Source organism: Ursus arctos, unplaced genomic scaffold (assembly GCF_023065955.2).
Source record: "Ursus arctos isolate Adak ecotype North America unplaced genomic scaffold, UrsArc2.0 scaffold_23, whole genome shotgun sequence".
Lineage (NCBI taxonomy): Eukaryota > Metazoa > Chordata > Mammalia > Carnivora > Ursidae > Ursus > Ursus arctos.
Genome location: NW_026622908.1, coordinates 39,689,886 through 39,705,269, shown reverse-complemented (window position 1 = coordinate 39,705,269; position 15,384 = coordinate 39,689,886). Strand labels below are relative to the sequence as shown.

At 55.9% G+C, this 15,384-nt stretch overlaps 3 protein-coding genes across 8 annotated transcripts; 1 reads left to right on the top strand and 2 right to left on the bottom strand.

The window, feature by feature from the left end:
* The first annotated feature begins 106 nt into the window (after positions 1 to 106).
* On the top strand, positions 107 to 2,883 carry TMEM223 (transmembrane protein 223). Its single transcript, XM_026487697.4, has 2 exons — positions 107 to 450; positions 831 to 2,883. Exons 1-2 carry the CDS (start codon positions 135 to 137, stop codon positions 1,121 to 1,123), a joined length of 609 nt encoding a protein of 202 aa, XP_026343482.1. The 5' UTR covers positions 107 to 134; the 3' UTR covers positions 1,124 to 2,883.
* Positions 732 to 3,626, bottom strand: TMEM179B (transmembrane protein 179B). The gene is made up of 5 exons (XM_026487695.4): positions 3,481 to 3,626; positions 2,387 to 2,574; positions 2,168 to 2,302; positions 1,918 to 1,996; positions 732 to 1,710 (listed from the first exon to the last, which is right to left on the bottom strand). The coding sequence occupies exons 1-5, from the start codon at positions 3,574 to 3,576 to the stop codon at positions 1,549 to 1,551; spliced, it is 660 nt and encodes a 219-aa protein (XP_026343480.2). The 5' UTR covers positions 3,577 to 3,626; the 3' UTR covers positions 732 to 1,548.
* Positions 3,627 to 3,666: 40 nt separating this feature from the next.
* Positions 3,667 to 13,426, bottom strand: TAF6L (TATA-box binding protein associated factor 6 like). Of its 6 annotated transcripts, none has more exons than XM_057317196.1 (13): positions 13,301 to 13,426; positions 12,497 to 12,556; positions 12,254 to 12,380; positions 10,785 to 10,944; positions 10,250 to 10,336; positions 9,367 to 9,517; positions 9,162 to 9,212; positions 8,594 to 8,688; positions 7,271 to 7,345; positions 6,908 to 7,128; positions 6,420 to 6,552; positions 4,614 to 4,742; positions 3,667 to 4,491 (listed from the first exon to the last, which is right to left on the bottom strand). In XM_057317196.1, the coding sequence occupies exons 4-13, from the start codon at positions 10,929 to 10,931 to the stop codon at positions 3,721 to 3,723; spliced, it is 1,860 nt and encodes a 619-aa protein (XP_057173179.1). In that variant the 5' UTR covers positions 10,932 to 10,944; positions 12,254 to 12,380; positions 12,497 to 12,556; positions 13,301 to 13,426; the 3' UTR covers positions 3,667 to 3,720. The 6 variants fall into 6 exon arrangements, with proteins under 6 accessions (XP_057173179.1, XP_057173180.1, XP_026343475.1 ...); XM_057317197.1 differs by lacking the exon at positions 13,301 to 13,426 and adding an exon at positions 13,091 to 13,284; XM_026487690.4 differs by lacking the exon at positions 12,254 to 12,380 and having other exon boundaries at positions 12,443 to 12,556.
* Positions 13,427 to 15,384: the final 1,958 nt, after the last annotated feature.

Sequence of the window (15,384 nt, the reverse complement as noted above, 5' to 3'; positions counted from 1 at the left end):
GGCGGGTGGGGGCTGTCCCAGTCCTCCCGGGGCGGGGCGGGGCGGGGGGGGCGGACCCCGGCTGTTGGCGGAGAAGCTCGGGGGCGGGGCCGCCGGCCGGAAGTCCCGCCCTGGAAGCGACGGCGCGCGGGGTGATGGCGGCGCTCAGGCGGCCCTGGTCTGCGCGGCTGCTGGTTGCATTGCGGCCACTGCCCGCACGCCGGCCCTTGTACGACGCGGCTCCGTCACGGGACGTGCTGCTCTTCGAGCACGAACGGGGCCGCTTCTTCGCCGTCCTCGGGCTCTTCTGCGCGGGCCAGGGCGTCTTCTGGGCCTCCCTGGCCGTGGCAGCCTTGGCCCGGCCCCCGGCCCGGGCGCTGCGTCCAGACGCGGAGCCCGCAGACCGCGGCCGCTTGGACCTGCGCTCCGAGCTCTGGCGCTACGGCCTGGCCATCGGCTGCGGCGCCATCGGTAAGGCGTGGGCTGGCTTCCCACCAGGGGATGTGGGGCGGCTGGACACGACCCACCCTGCCCCGGCAAGGACAGACGGTGCGGGGCTCCCGACCCTCCGGGCCCGGCCACGCTGGAGTTGGAGGCCCCCGAGCCAAGCCTTCGGACAGGCCCAGGATGAGGTTTGCGCTGAGCAGTTGCACTGCTCCGGACCGTCTCCTTGTCCTTAAAACGGGGGTGTGTATGAAGGTTGTTAGGAAGGATGAACACAAGAGTCGGGTATAAGAGGAGCTCGGTCAATGTTACTGTCATCACAATTTTTTTAATTCGGGGGCACTGGAAAGGTTGCTGCTTAGCTCTTCAGCAAAAACCCCTCACCCCAAACTTTGGTATTCCCGCAGGTACTCTGGTACTTGGTGCTGGTCTTCTCTTCTCCCTCCGTTCTGTGCGCTCAGTGATGCTGCGGGCTGGAGGGAAACAGGTGACCCTCACCACTCATGCCCCCTTTGGCTTGGGTGCTCATTTCACCGTCCCTTTGAACCAGGTGTCTTGCATGGCCCACCGTGGTGAAGTCCCCGCCATGTTGCCTCTGAAGATCAAAGGCCGGCGCTTCTACTTCCTCTTGGACAAAGCTGGACACTTCCCCAACACAAACCTCTTTGACAACACTGTGGGTGCCTACCGCAGCTTGTGAAGAAACCACGTTGGGTTGCTCACCTCTCCCAGAAGGGAAAAAAACTGAACCTTACTGAGGGGGTGACATCCAAGGTCACAACACAAGGGGCCCAAGGGTCATGAACAGCAAATAAAAGAGCAGTCACCCCAAGAGCAGCTGACAGAACCTCTGCCTTTTGTTCCATGTCTGCTTCACTCTGCCCTCCCATCCACCTGCCTACAGTGCTTGACCACCAAGAACTCAGTACCAAGATGAAGGAAGAAAGTAATATAATATTCTGGTACAAAAACAGCTGTAGAAGAGAAGTGGAGGGGCCTATCTTCATGTTTCCCTCGTGGAGGGAAAACAGGCTCCCAGCATAAACAGGGCCCTGAGGGGGCAACAGGATTGTAGGCACTTGGGCAGGGAGTCTTTGGCTGCAGGAAGCATCCTTTGGTTACTCTTCAGGAGTGGGAAAGGCGTGGCCCAACGAGAGCATCTGTCTCAGAGCTCCATTCAGGGTCGCCCCGCTCCAGAGGCCGGTATGGGGTGGCTTCGGACTTCCACTGCACCACCTGAAGCACCAAGACCACACACCACAATACCAGATTCACCCAAGAAGAGGTCTGTGGGAGACAGGAACAGGAGTGTGAGGAGTGGGGCCATCTCAAATCCAGTTCCACCCATGTACCACTATTCTATGTTCCCTGTCAGGCTGAAAGCCCTTTGGCCCCTTGCAGCCTCTCACTGGAGGGCACCCTTAAAACTACAGATGCATAGGAATCTGTGGATCCCTGGGTTTCCACCCTGTCTTTCATATCCCCGGACCTCACTTCAGCATTGTGTAGGTTGGAGTAAAACTGCAGGGCGGTTCCAGGGGGCGTCCATGGAATTTTCTGGGCTTCAGAGCAGCTGTGAGGTCAAAGAGATAATGGTGAGAAAGGGGATATACCCCGAACACACCTGTGCCCAGGTGCCCTTCAAGATATGAGCAATTGACAGGGACAAAAAGGGGGTTACAGGCTCCCCTCTGCGGAGGGAAGGCAGTCAGCCCCGGCCAGGGTTCCCTCCCTCTCCCATTACCTAATTGTAATGTTCAGGGAGATGATGGACTTGCAGAGAGAATGGGTGCCAAATCGAAGGACACAGGCAGCCACTAAGACCAGGAAGATGGCAACAGCCGAGATGACCAGTGCAATGCGGAGCCCTATGGGGCCTCTATGAGGAGGGAGAGAATAAGCCTTGTGGTTAAGATGGAACTCCTCCCAGCTCAGCCCCCAGCCCTCAGGGTAGGGCAGTCACCTGTGAGAGTCCTCGATGCAGCTGCTGTAGACCCAGAAGAGCAGAAGCAGGAGGCAGTAGAGGGCCAGGAGGCCAGAGACCCCAGCCACAAAGTAGCAGAGGGATGGGGCAGAGGGTTGGGCTAAGGCCGGGAAGGAGCCATTCAGGGCGGCCACACCATACAGGGGACAGCGGCCACTGAAGGAGCCCTGTGAAGAGAAGCTGCTGAGTCCTACCTAGTTTCCGGTTAGAGCCCTGGCGCAGGCTGATGGCAGGTGTGAGGGATAACCTAGGAGAGGGCCACCCTAGGAAGTTCTATATGCACTGTCAGTTCCTGTTTCTGGGCCAGTAGACTGATGGAGAGGGCCTGCTGGGGAAGTCAAACCTGCGGTGGCCAGAAGGATCAGGAAATAGGCGGTGGTTATAAAGAACAGTGAGCTTCGGAGATGCCTCACAAGTTCTGGTCTCCCCTCTGCAGAAATCCTAGAGTAAAACCAGAACCTGTGTAACCTTCAGCATCTCCGATGTTTTCTCATCCGTTAAAACAAACAAACAAACAAAAAAAACACCTTAATCGTGGTTGCTTTTTAGGGTTACGTGAGCCTGTGTTTACGAACACGACTGCCTGGCTGGGGAAACCCTTGGGCTTTCCGTGGGCGTTTCCTACATGGCTGTGCTGTCATTCACACACACTGGGCTGCAATCCTGCGGTAGCTTGGTCATCTCCGCTACACTACGCTTTATTTCCTGGCGGAGCTCGGCACAACAGTGTTTGATTTAAAGGATGAAGGCAGGGCCTGGCCCGAATTCTGTTGCAGAACCAGGGTAAGGTTATGCAGCCGGAGTCACCACCAGGCCGGGCTGTGGCTGGTGCTTTAAGTCACTCCTGAGGACTCGTCCTTTCGGCGAGGGAACGGCTGTGAAACAGAACACCGGCGGGCGGAGCCACAGAGCGCGATCCGCGCCGAAGCGTCCCGGCGGCAGACCGGCGCCCGCCGGACCTCACCCGGCCCACCGGCTCCGAGGAGCAGCGCAACGGGACCAGGCCGGCCCAGACAGCAGTGCCAGCACCTCCGCCCCGCCCCCCCGCCCCCAAGGCCGGCCCCGCCCCGCACCTGGGTCCGGGTCAGCGTCGCGGCCGCCACGGCCCCACACAGGAAGGCGGCCGTGAAAAGCAAGAGCTCGAAGCGCTGCAGCCAGGGCAGCGCCATGGCGCCCCCGCCACCAGGAAGCGCCGCCGCGGGAGCCAACCGCCCAAGCCCCGCCTCATCCGGCGCGACCCACGAGCGCGGAGACGTCACTTCCGACACTGGGCTTTATTTACACAGGCGGGAGGGGGGGCGGGGCGCCACGCTTCACAGCGGCAGGTACAGCGAGTAGTCCGAGAGCGCCCAGCGGCGGGCAGGGCGGCCGGTGCGGCCGATCATGGGCAGCTTCTGCACGTAGCGGGAGGCCGGGCTGGGCCCGTACGGCGCGGGGAAGGCGGTCTGGAAGAGGCGCCCGCGGCACCGCCTCCCGGCCTGCCGCCCGGCAATAATGAAGCGGAAGTGGGGCGCGCCGCGCGGGGCGAAGCGGCTCTTCTGGAAGACGTCGCGGGTACCGGCGCCGGGCCCCTGCTGCCGGGGCGCCCCCCGCGCTCGGTGCACGCGCGGCAGCGGCCGGCTTTCGGAGGCGGAGGGCGCAGAGGCCGACGCAGGGCCGCCGCCGCGGGGGCTCTCGTCGCCCTGCGGGCTGACCATGGCGTTGGCCGTCAGCTGCGGCATCTTCCGCACCGAGTCTGGGGCGGCCGCCGGCTCCTTCTTGTCCCCGGGCGGCCGCGGAGTGGTGGGCGCGGGCTGACCCGTGCCAAAGCGGGTGGCCAAGCTGTCCCCGAAGAAGGCGTACAGCTCCCGGTAGATGTCCGCTAGGGTCACCGATGGCGAAGGGTCCTCCGGCCCCGCGCCTCCTGGCGGCAGCGGGAGGACCGACCCAAAGCCTGGCTCCGCGCTGCCCCCCGAGGGAGACTCCTGCAGAAGAAGGCTGTCCCAGGGCAGGTCGTCCGAGCGCCGGCACCCCCTGCCGCTTGGGCCCCCCTTGTTGGGCTCTGCCGCCTGGGCCTTCATCTTCAGCAGTCGCTCTACGGCCACCTGCAAGAGCAGAGGGACCAGGATAGGCAAGGCTAGGAGGGACCCGGGCCCATCAAGTTTTCCAAAGTAAGGCAGGTGAGCTGCTGAAGGAAGAAGGGAGGCTGGAAGGGGCAGGCACTCACCAGAATGGCTCCATAAACCTTGTGCCCATCTGCTTTAACCTGGGCGTTAGAGACGGAATAATCATCCAGCACAGCCTGCAGATTTGTCCAGTAAGTGGACAGGTGTGGGTACAGGACTCGTTCCACTGCCTGGAAGGGAAAGAAGGAACGCAGTAAACACCTCTTTGTTGCTTACTGCCTCACAAGTACCTTTTCCCATGGAAGATGTACTTTTATCTTCGATATGAAATTCTCAGCTTGGCATATTCAACCAACATTAACTTGGAACCCACTGTATGCCCAAGCCTTTGCTAAGCACTGGGAATAAAGGTCAGGTTCAAAGACACGCAATATAAAGTGACCCAACTATCACTGACCTATATGACAGGGGCTAAGAGAGTATAAGTAATGCCCATTGCTAACGACAGACAAATTTAATCTGCCAAATGTTACCCTATACAGTCAGTACACAAGAACTATTCTTGCTGAGATGTAAACTGAGACTCAGTTCAAACCACCTGCACAAAAACAACTGATCTCTGATTATGTATCAAAGTTGAAATCCTGTGGTTAATTTTCGGGAAAGCACTTAGGACTTCACAGAGGAGGTGAGCTCTGTTAGGTGCTTTGCTGGGTGAGAGTTCTCAGTTCTCCGGCTGCTCTTCCACAGCCTGAAGATTTGAAAATGTTAACAAATGGGCAAGTTCCTAGAGAAATATAACTTACTGCTGACTCAGCTATAAAAACTTAAATAATTCTCTAACCATAGTAGGTAACCTCAAATAAAACACATTGCTAAAATTTACAAAGACAGCCTACAGATATTCAAGGAAAAGAGCATCCCAATCTTAAAGAAAACAAAGAAATGCTCCCACCCTACCTCAGTCTATGAAGCCAAGATAACCCTGATACTAAAACTCTATAAGGACAGTACATGAGAAGAAACATGATTGATTTCACTCGTGAAAACAGAAAAATCTTTTAAAATTTAGTAAACCCAATAGTATACAAAAAATGCCTTATATTCCAAAAAAAATTTGCAGATTTTTTAAAAGTCTATCCTATAGCCTATTTGAGTCTATACACAGAAATGTAATGATGGTTTACTATTAAAAATCCATAAATGGGGCGCCTAGGTGGCTTGGTTGGTTGGGCTCTTGGTTTCCACTTGGAGTCATGCAGCGCAGAGTCTGCTTGAGTCTACTTGTCCCTCTCCCATCCCCTCCCCCATCCTGCTCTTGAGTTGCAAGTGTTCTCTCTAAATAAAATCTTTTTTTTAAATCCATAAATATAATTAATCACATTAACAGATAAAAGCAGAAAAACCTTAGGATCAATTCAAAAGATACAGAAAAAGCATTTGATAAAAGTTCAACATAAATAATAAAACCAAAAATATAAAGCAATATGAAGTAATTTTCTAAATCTGAGAAACGTTATCAATAAACACAAGGTAAACATCAGCCTGAGAGGGAAGATTATTCGCACTTCTCCTGAAATTGGAAATGACACAAGGATGCCCCCCATCATCATCTATAAAATGATATTAGCAGTCCTAGCAATAAAAAGAAACGAAAGGCGTTAGGTTTAGAAAAGATGAAATAAAGCGTCATTATTTGTACCATATGATCGACATTAAAAACCCAAAAGAATGAGGTGCCTGACTAGCTCAGCGGGTAGAGTGTGCAAACTCTTGATCTTGGGGTCATGAGTTCGAGCCCCATGGTGGGCACAGAGATGACTAAAAATAGACACATAAATACTGTTTTTCTAATTACAAATACGAGCTCTTACGGCTCTGTCTGTGGGAAAGGCCAGGGTCCTCACCTTCCAGCCAAGGGCATGCAGCCCCACCACAGCCCCGTAGTGAGAGCACAGAGGCCGCACGGGGTCGGCCAAGACCTTCTGCAGGGAGAGCAGGATCTGCTGATAAAGGCCGCTCACGAGGTCCCCGTGGGTCCTACGGGAGCAGCATTCAGTCAGAGAGGAGAATGAGGCACGGGGCTGCCCAGCTGGCTCAAGTCAGAGCACACGGAGAAAATGGCGGTCGTCCGGCACACTGGGGTAAGGGAACAAGGTGGCGCCGGGTGACTGAAGACGACACGAAGGGCTGAAGGACCAAACCCTTGGCATAGTCGCCATCCATTTATAAAATCCCAGGGTGCCAGAGCGCACCGACCGGAAAGCTCCAATGGAAAGAGGTTCCCTGACCTCACCACATAGGGCCTTGAAGCCACACGCCCCCCGCCCCTCCCCCACAACTCCCGCAGCACTGTGGCACCCCCACCCTTTGTGGGGATAGGCCCAGTGGCTACCAGAAGATGTGGCTGAGCAGGAGGGCAGCGCCATCCCGAAGAGTCCAGTGGTCGTTCAGAGGGTTGATGGAGGCAGCCAGGGGCTCCAGAACGCAGTAGAGGACGCTGCCCACCAGGGAGCGAACATAGGGCCCCAGACACAGGTGTGGGTTCCGAACCAGGCTCCGGGCCACTTGCAAGAGCCGATGCAGCTGCTCCAGGTCGTGGCTGACAGACTTCACCTGTTTGCAGAAGACGGTGGCTGAGGGGCACGCGAGGGGGCAGGGCGGAGCCTGCCGCTCTGCTGGCACCTGCCACGAGCCCTACCTGGGGCTGGGTCATCTCCCTGCCAAATCGTCTCCCTGCCCCAGCCTGGTCACTCACCCCGCTGACCACGTAGACAAAGTAAGGCAGGAGCGCTGCGATCTTGGAGTTAGTCTGCAGGTCCTGGAGAGCAATCTGAAAAGGAAGGAGCCAGACTGCACCGGACCCACCAGCCCCAAGGAGGAACGGGCGTTTTGTAAAAGACGGTGGAGTACTTCTGTAGTAAAACTGTAAACGTTCACACTCTCCGGTTCAGCAACTGGACTTCTACAAATTTAACCCACTGGAAGAAATACCCACTCACACGAACACAGCCACTCCTAGCCCTGTCTGCGATGACACGAAATTGAATACCACCTAAATGTCCAGCAAGTTTTTAAATGAGAAAAGCAGCTGTTCTAAAACCAGGTGTTTCGTATACTACCACTCTGGCTGACACTAGAGTAATCATAGTCAAAACATAAGTGTTTCCACTGGAGACTCTCACTTTCCAGTTTGTATGTTTTTATTTTACAATACTTCCGTAATGAACGTGCTGGTATTACTTATATAAGCAGAAAAAAAGAGAGTTAAGTGAATGAGAAAAACCGTCTTAGCCCTGCATCTCCACTACCCGTGACCGCCAAACTCCTCCGGACAAAGCTTCTCTGAGCACGTGCTGCGAAGGCAGACAACAGGCCAGCGAGGAAGGAGCGCAGCTCCCAGGCCCTCCGTCCAGCCATCTGCCCCGTGCCTGGGGACCCAGAGCCACACTCCTAAGGCAGGAACGTACGGGAGCGACAGTCCCAGTTTTGCAGGGGAAGTGGCAGCGACAGCCAGAGACGTGGAGAAGTGGGGGGTGTAAGCCGTCAAGGAGAGGCCACCTGGTTGAGCAGACCAGCAAGCTGGCATTGCCCTGATTCTGGACAGGAGAGGACGGGCCACGGGTCGGGTCCAGCAGGCCTGCGGAGTCCTAGAGACTCAAGCGGCAGGGTCTCAGAGCCAGCCCGGCCGGGCCCCCTGACCTTGCTGCCTCTACTTCCCTTCTCTCCCTCTCACGTCCAGACAAATGAAAGCCGCTATGTGGCTGCCCCCTGTGGCTGCAGGTCAACAGACACCCTAAAGAGTAGGCTCTGGAATTAAAGTATAGGGGTACTGACCACCTGAGCCCCCCAAATGGCCCTGCTGAGTTGCCCGTTCCCTGAGGAACAAGGGTTCCTGCTCGAGTGGGAAGAGGAATCAGCCCCGGAGGAGGGCCAGCCTCAGAGCACGACACCCCCACCGGCAGCAGCTTCCAGCCACATCAGCCAGCTGGTGTGGAGGAGACAGGAAGCACGCATCTGAAAGAATTTCGGGGAACTTGGAAGCTGGGCTTTGTACCCCAATTCCGGCCCACTCGCTCACCTTCATCAGCTGTGGATCGTCCCCCAGCACAGCCCGGGTCACCTGCTGGTAGTACTTGAGCAGGTCATCAGTCAGCGAAGACACAGCGCTGGGCACTGTGGGGGGATGGGCAGGAGGTGGGCAGGGTGGACAGCCCAGCCCTCTCCCGGCCTCCCCTGCCTGCTCTCCCTCATCCTCCCTGCCAGAAGCCTGTTCAGACAGGACTCCCAGAGCACACAGCCACCAGCTCCTCGGAGCAGCGTGCTCAGCCCTGACCTCGCAGGCTTTCCACACCTCGGTGCTCTGTACTCTGCCTCCCCCCCCTCCTCCGCCCTCAATTCCTCCTGGACCCCTGCCCTCAGGGACCCCAGCTGCCCAGGCTTCTGTGCCAGCATCCGACATCCCGCATCATGACCGGTTCCAGGTCTGGGCTCCTATCTCCAAATCCGAGCCCTCTGGGCGGGGACTGTGCCCACTCAGAACAGGACATCAGTAAACACATGTCAGATGAAGAATCAAAGGTACAGGGGCCCCCCCTCCGCTCCTAAGAGAGGAAAGTTCAGAGCCCGTTCCCCTTACTACCCCTTACCTGATCCTTGTGGGGCCAGGTTCCCTTTGCCATCTAAGTAGGACACATGAACTAGAACCAGAGCAGAGAGATCACTCAGCCTGGGGTTTTGCCGTGTTTTGCCACCACCCACCCCTGAGTCCTTCTCCACCCACCAGCCAGCCTGTCACCCCTCTTCTGACAACCCCGTTTCTGTCCCCACCCCAGGGAGGGCCTGGGCAGTCACCTCTCACAGCTGTCTCAGCACAGCCTTTAGGGATGTTGGTGGCCAGGGCCAGCTCCACCAGGTTCACCTCTCGGTCCTCAGGAAAGTAAAGCTCACCCTCTCTGGCAGGGCGCAGGGGAAGCGCCTCCTGGGATCCATAACCACACACAGCCTGAGCAAAGAAAGTGTCAGAGGGCAGGCTGAATCCAGGGAGGGAGAGGCGCTCTACCGACTAGGGCAGAGAGTCTACGCGAGGCAAGTCCAAAAGGCCCGAGAAAGGAGAGATGCCTGAGGCTTCGAGCCTATTGCTGGGAATCTGGCTGGAGAACCCAGGGCTCACTGGACCAGGGACTAGAGCGTGGTCCCTCCACCCTGATTCGTACGGGCTCTGAGCCCCACACCCCTCTGCTGCCGGTCCTCCTCCTCACCCAATTCTGAAAACGCAACTTTTTTCTTTTTTTTCAGTAGGCTCCATGCCCGACATGGGCCTCAAACTCACAGCCCTGAGAGTAGGAGTCACATGTTCTACTGAGTGACCAGCCAGGCGCCCCAACACTACTCTCTTCTAAACACGACCTTTTTCCCTCAAGTCCCTGCCCCACAACAGCTATGCAGGACATTTTAAAACCCACATTTGTGCCCAGGCACCTTAACCCAGATCGTCCCCCCTCTTCCCGTCTTGGCTTAGTCCAATGCAAGACTCCCTCCAAAGCCCGCCTCAATTCCCAGCTCTTCCAAGAAGGCTTCCCTAACCTCTGGGCCCCCAGCACCTATCCTGTGGTGGCCATGAGCTTCCCTTGTGTGCGCCTTTGGTCTTCATGTCTCTCTCTGTGGTGCCAGTCCCAAGCCGGGCACGGAGGTGGACCGTGCCGGCTGAGGCCTGGGCAGCCTGTACTCGACTCACCTCCACGCTGCTCCATCGGAGAGCCCTGTTGAAATCCTCGACGGTCAGCTTCCGCCGTTTGGTGTGTTTCATGAATTGAGAGCTATTCTGGGAGGGGAGGAACAAAGTCAGGGGACAGGGAGAAGGGGGTATGGAGTCCCCCCGGGGAAGAAAGACAGCCAGGAGGCAAAATGGACACCGGAAGCAAGACCAGAAAGCCTGGAATCCAGCGCTGGTCTTGTGCAAACAGCCCTCAATGTAATGTTCCCTCTCCGTGACCCAGTTTCTCACATGCAGAATGTGAATATGAACTTGCCCGGCCTCCCCGCCAGGGCTATCGAGAAGATGGGCACGTGAGCCGATGCCCAGCCAGCACTCTGTTTGCCCAGGAGCCCCGCTGGCTCAAAGGGGAACTCTGGAGAGGGCAGGGACTGCCTCCAATGCGTTCCCTCAAAGCACAGAGTAGGGGCCAGACACATGCCTGTTTAATGCTTCCCTGCGGGAGGGGGTAGTCACCAGGAGGGACAAGGAGAGGTGGGAGTGAAGGGGAGCGGACCTGGGTGGCCTCTCTGAGCCGGTAGCACACATCCTCCGCGAGCAGGGCCGCCACCTCATCGCTCAGCTCCAGGCCGGTGCTCTCTGCCATGAGCCGGACGGACTCCCGAGGGATCTCCACAAACCGCCGTTCTTCCCGCTCGGACATGGCCCCGACGGAGCTGGGAGCCAGGAGAGAAGGTTGGAAAAGCCACCCAGGCGCCCTCCGAGCCCAGGAGCCTGACTCAAGGCCTTCTGAGCCAGGCTCGCTGCTCTCGCTCCAGAATCCCTGAACAAGGAGCCATGGAGACTCTGAGTGAGGCGAAGCACAAGAAACAGATAAGCTGGGTCAGACAGGAGTGCTGAGAGGGGGCCTGGCCTTGGCGAGTTCACAGAACTGGGCCCCAGCCGTGCCTTACCACTTCCTGAGTGAATGTGGCCGACATCCTCGTCAGCCTGAGCCCTGCTGTCCCAACCTGTGAAACACAGGCATTGTCCCCACCCTCCCTAACCCACGGGGTTGCTGTGAGGACAAAATGAGCTGGTGTAGGAGAAAGCCAGGGACTAGAACGCTACCCAAATGGAGGACAGAAGATGTAACCATGGTCAGTTACAAGTAAAAACTTCATGTCTTCTTCCTCCTGATTCTTCCTACAACCGCTACCTACTAAATCTTGATGAAAACAGTACTTCTCCCTTGCTCAAAAACCTTCAGTCCTTCCCCACCGGTCCTAAAAGAAACTCTAACCCCCCTGCCCGAGCTTGACATTCTGTGTTTGGTCCCAAATCCCCAGAGCTGTTCAAGCCAGTCCCTCCTCCCAGTAAGACCAGCCTAGTGTCTTCCCGCCTGCCTTGTGCTCTACCACCAGTGCTCAGGCTGGTCTGCCTCCCTCTTTACTTCAAGCCCCCACCCCCTCCTCTCTGCTAAGGCCAATCCAGTCTACCCTGTAAGGTCTTCCTGCCAATATGCCACTGGGGACTGTCAGGCTTTTAGTAGCTGGGCTTTTTGCCCATGTGTCTGGTCTTCCCCAGTTTGGCTGCGAGGCCTAAAAGCAGGAACCTGCTCTTCCGTTCACAGGATACGGCAGAAGAATCCAACAAAAGCAGCGGCTGATGAGTGACTCCAAAGACTTAACACCACAATTAGAAGGCAGGCCCACAGGGGCCAAAGTGAGGCACCAGCACCACGGGCAAGGCCCAGTTCCAGGGTGACCCACCCAGGTGCTGCCCCACTACTCCTCTCCGGCAGGGCTCAATGGGTCACCACTGATCTCTAGGACCCTACATCCAATGGGCATCCTAACCTGGCCTCCTGCCTTCCAGTGGCTCCACACTGGCTCTTAAATAAAGAACAAACCTGGTTCCCAGGTCCTGCACGTCCACTGACTGCTGCAACCCCTCTTTTCCTCTTGTGTTCTGCTTTCCCACCATGGCCTCTTTCCATTTCCCCCAAAACACCTGCTATCAGGACGTTCACACAGTTTGCTCTACCTGAAATACTTTCCTCCTCCTCCACCCCCAAGCTCTGTCTAGTGGACTCCTAGTGGCTCCTTCAGATCTCAGTTGTCACTTGCTCAGGGAAGTCTTCTCAGACCTCCACAGTGTCCCGGTACTTTGCCTTCAAAGCAATCATCACAGTTTGTAATTACATATTTATGTAACTTTGTGATTAACACCTACCTCCCCACTAGACTGTAAGCTCCACACCAGCTAGGATCATGCCTGTTTGCTCACCTTTGCATCCCCAGCGTCGGGCACAGTGTCAGCACATAATACGCCCTCAATAAACGCTTGCTGCAAAAACGAATAAAGAATAGCTAGTTTTTCTAAGCACATGCAATGCCTGAGGCACAGAGCTAAGTGCTTTATATGGCTTATACGTCATTTTATCCTCATTAACAATGCAATAGGTATTATGTAAGTACTACGTCTATTTCACAGCTAAGGAAATCAAAGCTCAGAGGGGTTACATGTTCAATGACTTGTCCAAGATCACCCAGCGAGCACTAAGTAGGGAGTAGGGACTTAATTAACTCTTGTTCCTAATCATCAGGAGTGGCGGGCCGTGTGGGGAACAAGGCCTGGATTTCCAGCCCGAAGACTTGGCGTTGGAGATCTGCCAATGGATAATTCTGAAGTTTCTGTTTCCCTATCTGTAAAATGGGAGCATGAAGTCCTGCCCACGCTGAAAGCACGGAGGGAGTTCCCTTACTGTGTGCCCACATTAAGACCTACAAAGTCCGGGCTGTGACCAAGGTCTCCCCCTCCTCAACCTCCTCTCTGCATCCTCGGCCACTAGCCACACTGGTAAAGAGCATGGGAACTGACCGCCACCGGCCTCGGGGGTGCGCATCCTCCCACCAAGCCTCGCTTCATCCCAGATCCAGAAGTGGCGGGGTGGGGTGGAGCAGGTCAGAGGTTACCGAACTTGGGTCACGTGGTCGGCGAAGGGGGCGGGCCCCCAGCGGAGCCGGCCCTGAGTGAGTACGCGGCCCACGGCGGGACGGAGAGTCCTCGGGCCTGCGAGGGCCTGCTCACCTGAGGGCTCCCGCGCAGCGAAGGCGGCTACCGAGGCGGCGGTGGAGGCGGAGGCGGCGGCAGCAGCTCCCACTCACCCTGCTCACCCTAATTCCCTCTCTCTGAGCCCAGGCCCCACCCTCCAGGAGCACAGCCAATCGGCGAGCGGTTTGCGAAGTTCCCACCCTCCCGGGGGCTTCCAGCCAAGCGATTGGCCTGTGCGAAGGGCTGTAAAAGCGTCTGGGCGAAAGGGGGGTCACATGATGCCGAGGAGTCGCGCTTCTTAAAGCAACAGCTCTTGGGAGTTTTGCGAGTAGGTACCTATGGTTTGGTGTCTGAAAAGCGTATTGTCAAGGAAAGCCTCCCTATTCCCTTGTTCTTGTCTGCTCCTGAGTTTCCAAGCATTTGCAGTTACGAGACTGCGGCAAAGCTTTAAACTTTGATATCTAATCAGTTTTCTTTGCCCGCTTGGTGGGGCTCAGCTTACCTCTCCAACATCACCTGCACTTCCCTTTCCCGCCCGACGGATGGAGCTCCCAGTGGGTATTCTCTTCGGACAGAAGGGTCTTCCCACTGGCCCAAACTCACGTGCAAGCTGCAGTCTCTAGAGCTGTGCTCATTCTGACATCCTACCTCCTGTCTTTCCCATTCCTGTTCAGTAAGCCAAATATAACCCCTCACCTGCCTGCAGACTTCCTTGACCATTTTACGCGCACACACTTGCCCGAACCTGGGCAGTTCTCAATTCAGAACCAAGTGGGTTTAGTGAGTTAAGGATAGTATCTGGAGTCAGACCAAACTGGGTTCAAATTCTGCAACCGGTTTGGGGCAAATTACCTAACCGCATTTCGCGCAACTACAAAATGGGGTAATAATACCCACCTCACGGGGTTACTGTAGATTAAATGAGATGATGTCTGTGAAAGCACTTGGCAGAGTTGTGGTTGAACCTTCTTTCACACAACAGGAGGCAGTGAATTAATTCCTTTATGTTCAGTCAAGATGAGGTAGTTTGCAATGGGCTGCTCATTATAGAAAGGAGTATTCTGCGGGGGGGGGGGGGGGCGTGAATGTACACATCCTTGCCCTTCCTCCCTCTCAGGGTTAGATGCTGCTGCATCTAGAAAAGGAGATCCTCGCAGGCCAGAGCTGGGAAAGCCAGATGGATATGGCTGGGGTTGCCATGGCAACACCACCTAAGAAGACTGTGACCCTGCTGAGTCTCTTCCAGTTATATTCAGAATGTCATTCCAAGTAGTTTTCAGTACTGTGCTTAAACACTGGAGTGTCTGCCCACCTCTGCATAAAGGGAAGGGGTGGGAGCTCCTCCAACATCCTGAGTCTGAGATCAACTTAGCAAGATCTGGGCTGCTGGCAGATCTCCCTGCTGAGGTGTGATTAGTCTGGACAGCCATTGGCAACCTTAGAGGCAGGAGACAATAGCAGAAGGCCCCGGGGCCTGTGGGATATAGTGAAACTGTATCCAAATTATCTGGGGCCCATCTGCTCCCAACCTCAGATGGAGGCAGGGGCCAAGGGAAGCAGCAGTGAGACCCTCGTGGCTACAGATAAGAGAAAGGTTGGTCCCACTCACTCCCCCGCCACCTAGTGCCTGGCAAAAAGAGCTAGGATGGCTTTGGAGCCAGACTGACAGTTTAAAATCAAAACAGAAGCTCCACCACTCACTAGCTGTGTGACCTTAGGCATTCTAGTTCAGATGTCTAACCTGTTTTATCAACTGTCAAGTGGGATAACGGAACCTACTCCATGGAACTGTTGTGAACAATCCAGTAATGTGCGTAAAAGACTTAGCATTAGCAGGCACATGCTCTGGTTCCCTGTGGCCTTTGTAAGAGGCCGTAACTTTCAGTTACAAAACCTTCTGCACTCGATCCCCCCCCCACAGCACGTGCCCTCTTAGTGGGTACCACACCCCACATCCTCACCACCACCCACATGCTCATGTTCCACAAGCTGCCTCCATCCGTCGCTTCCTTTCTGGGCCTGGTGTTACTTCCAGGTTATCCCCAACACAATTCACAGATGGGTGGTTCCATCTGAGACTTTGGGGGGGAATTTTGCTCTCAGTGACACACATGGTGTTT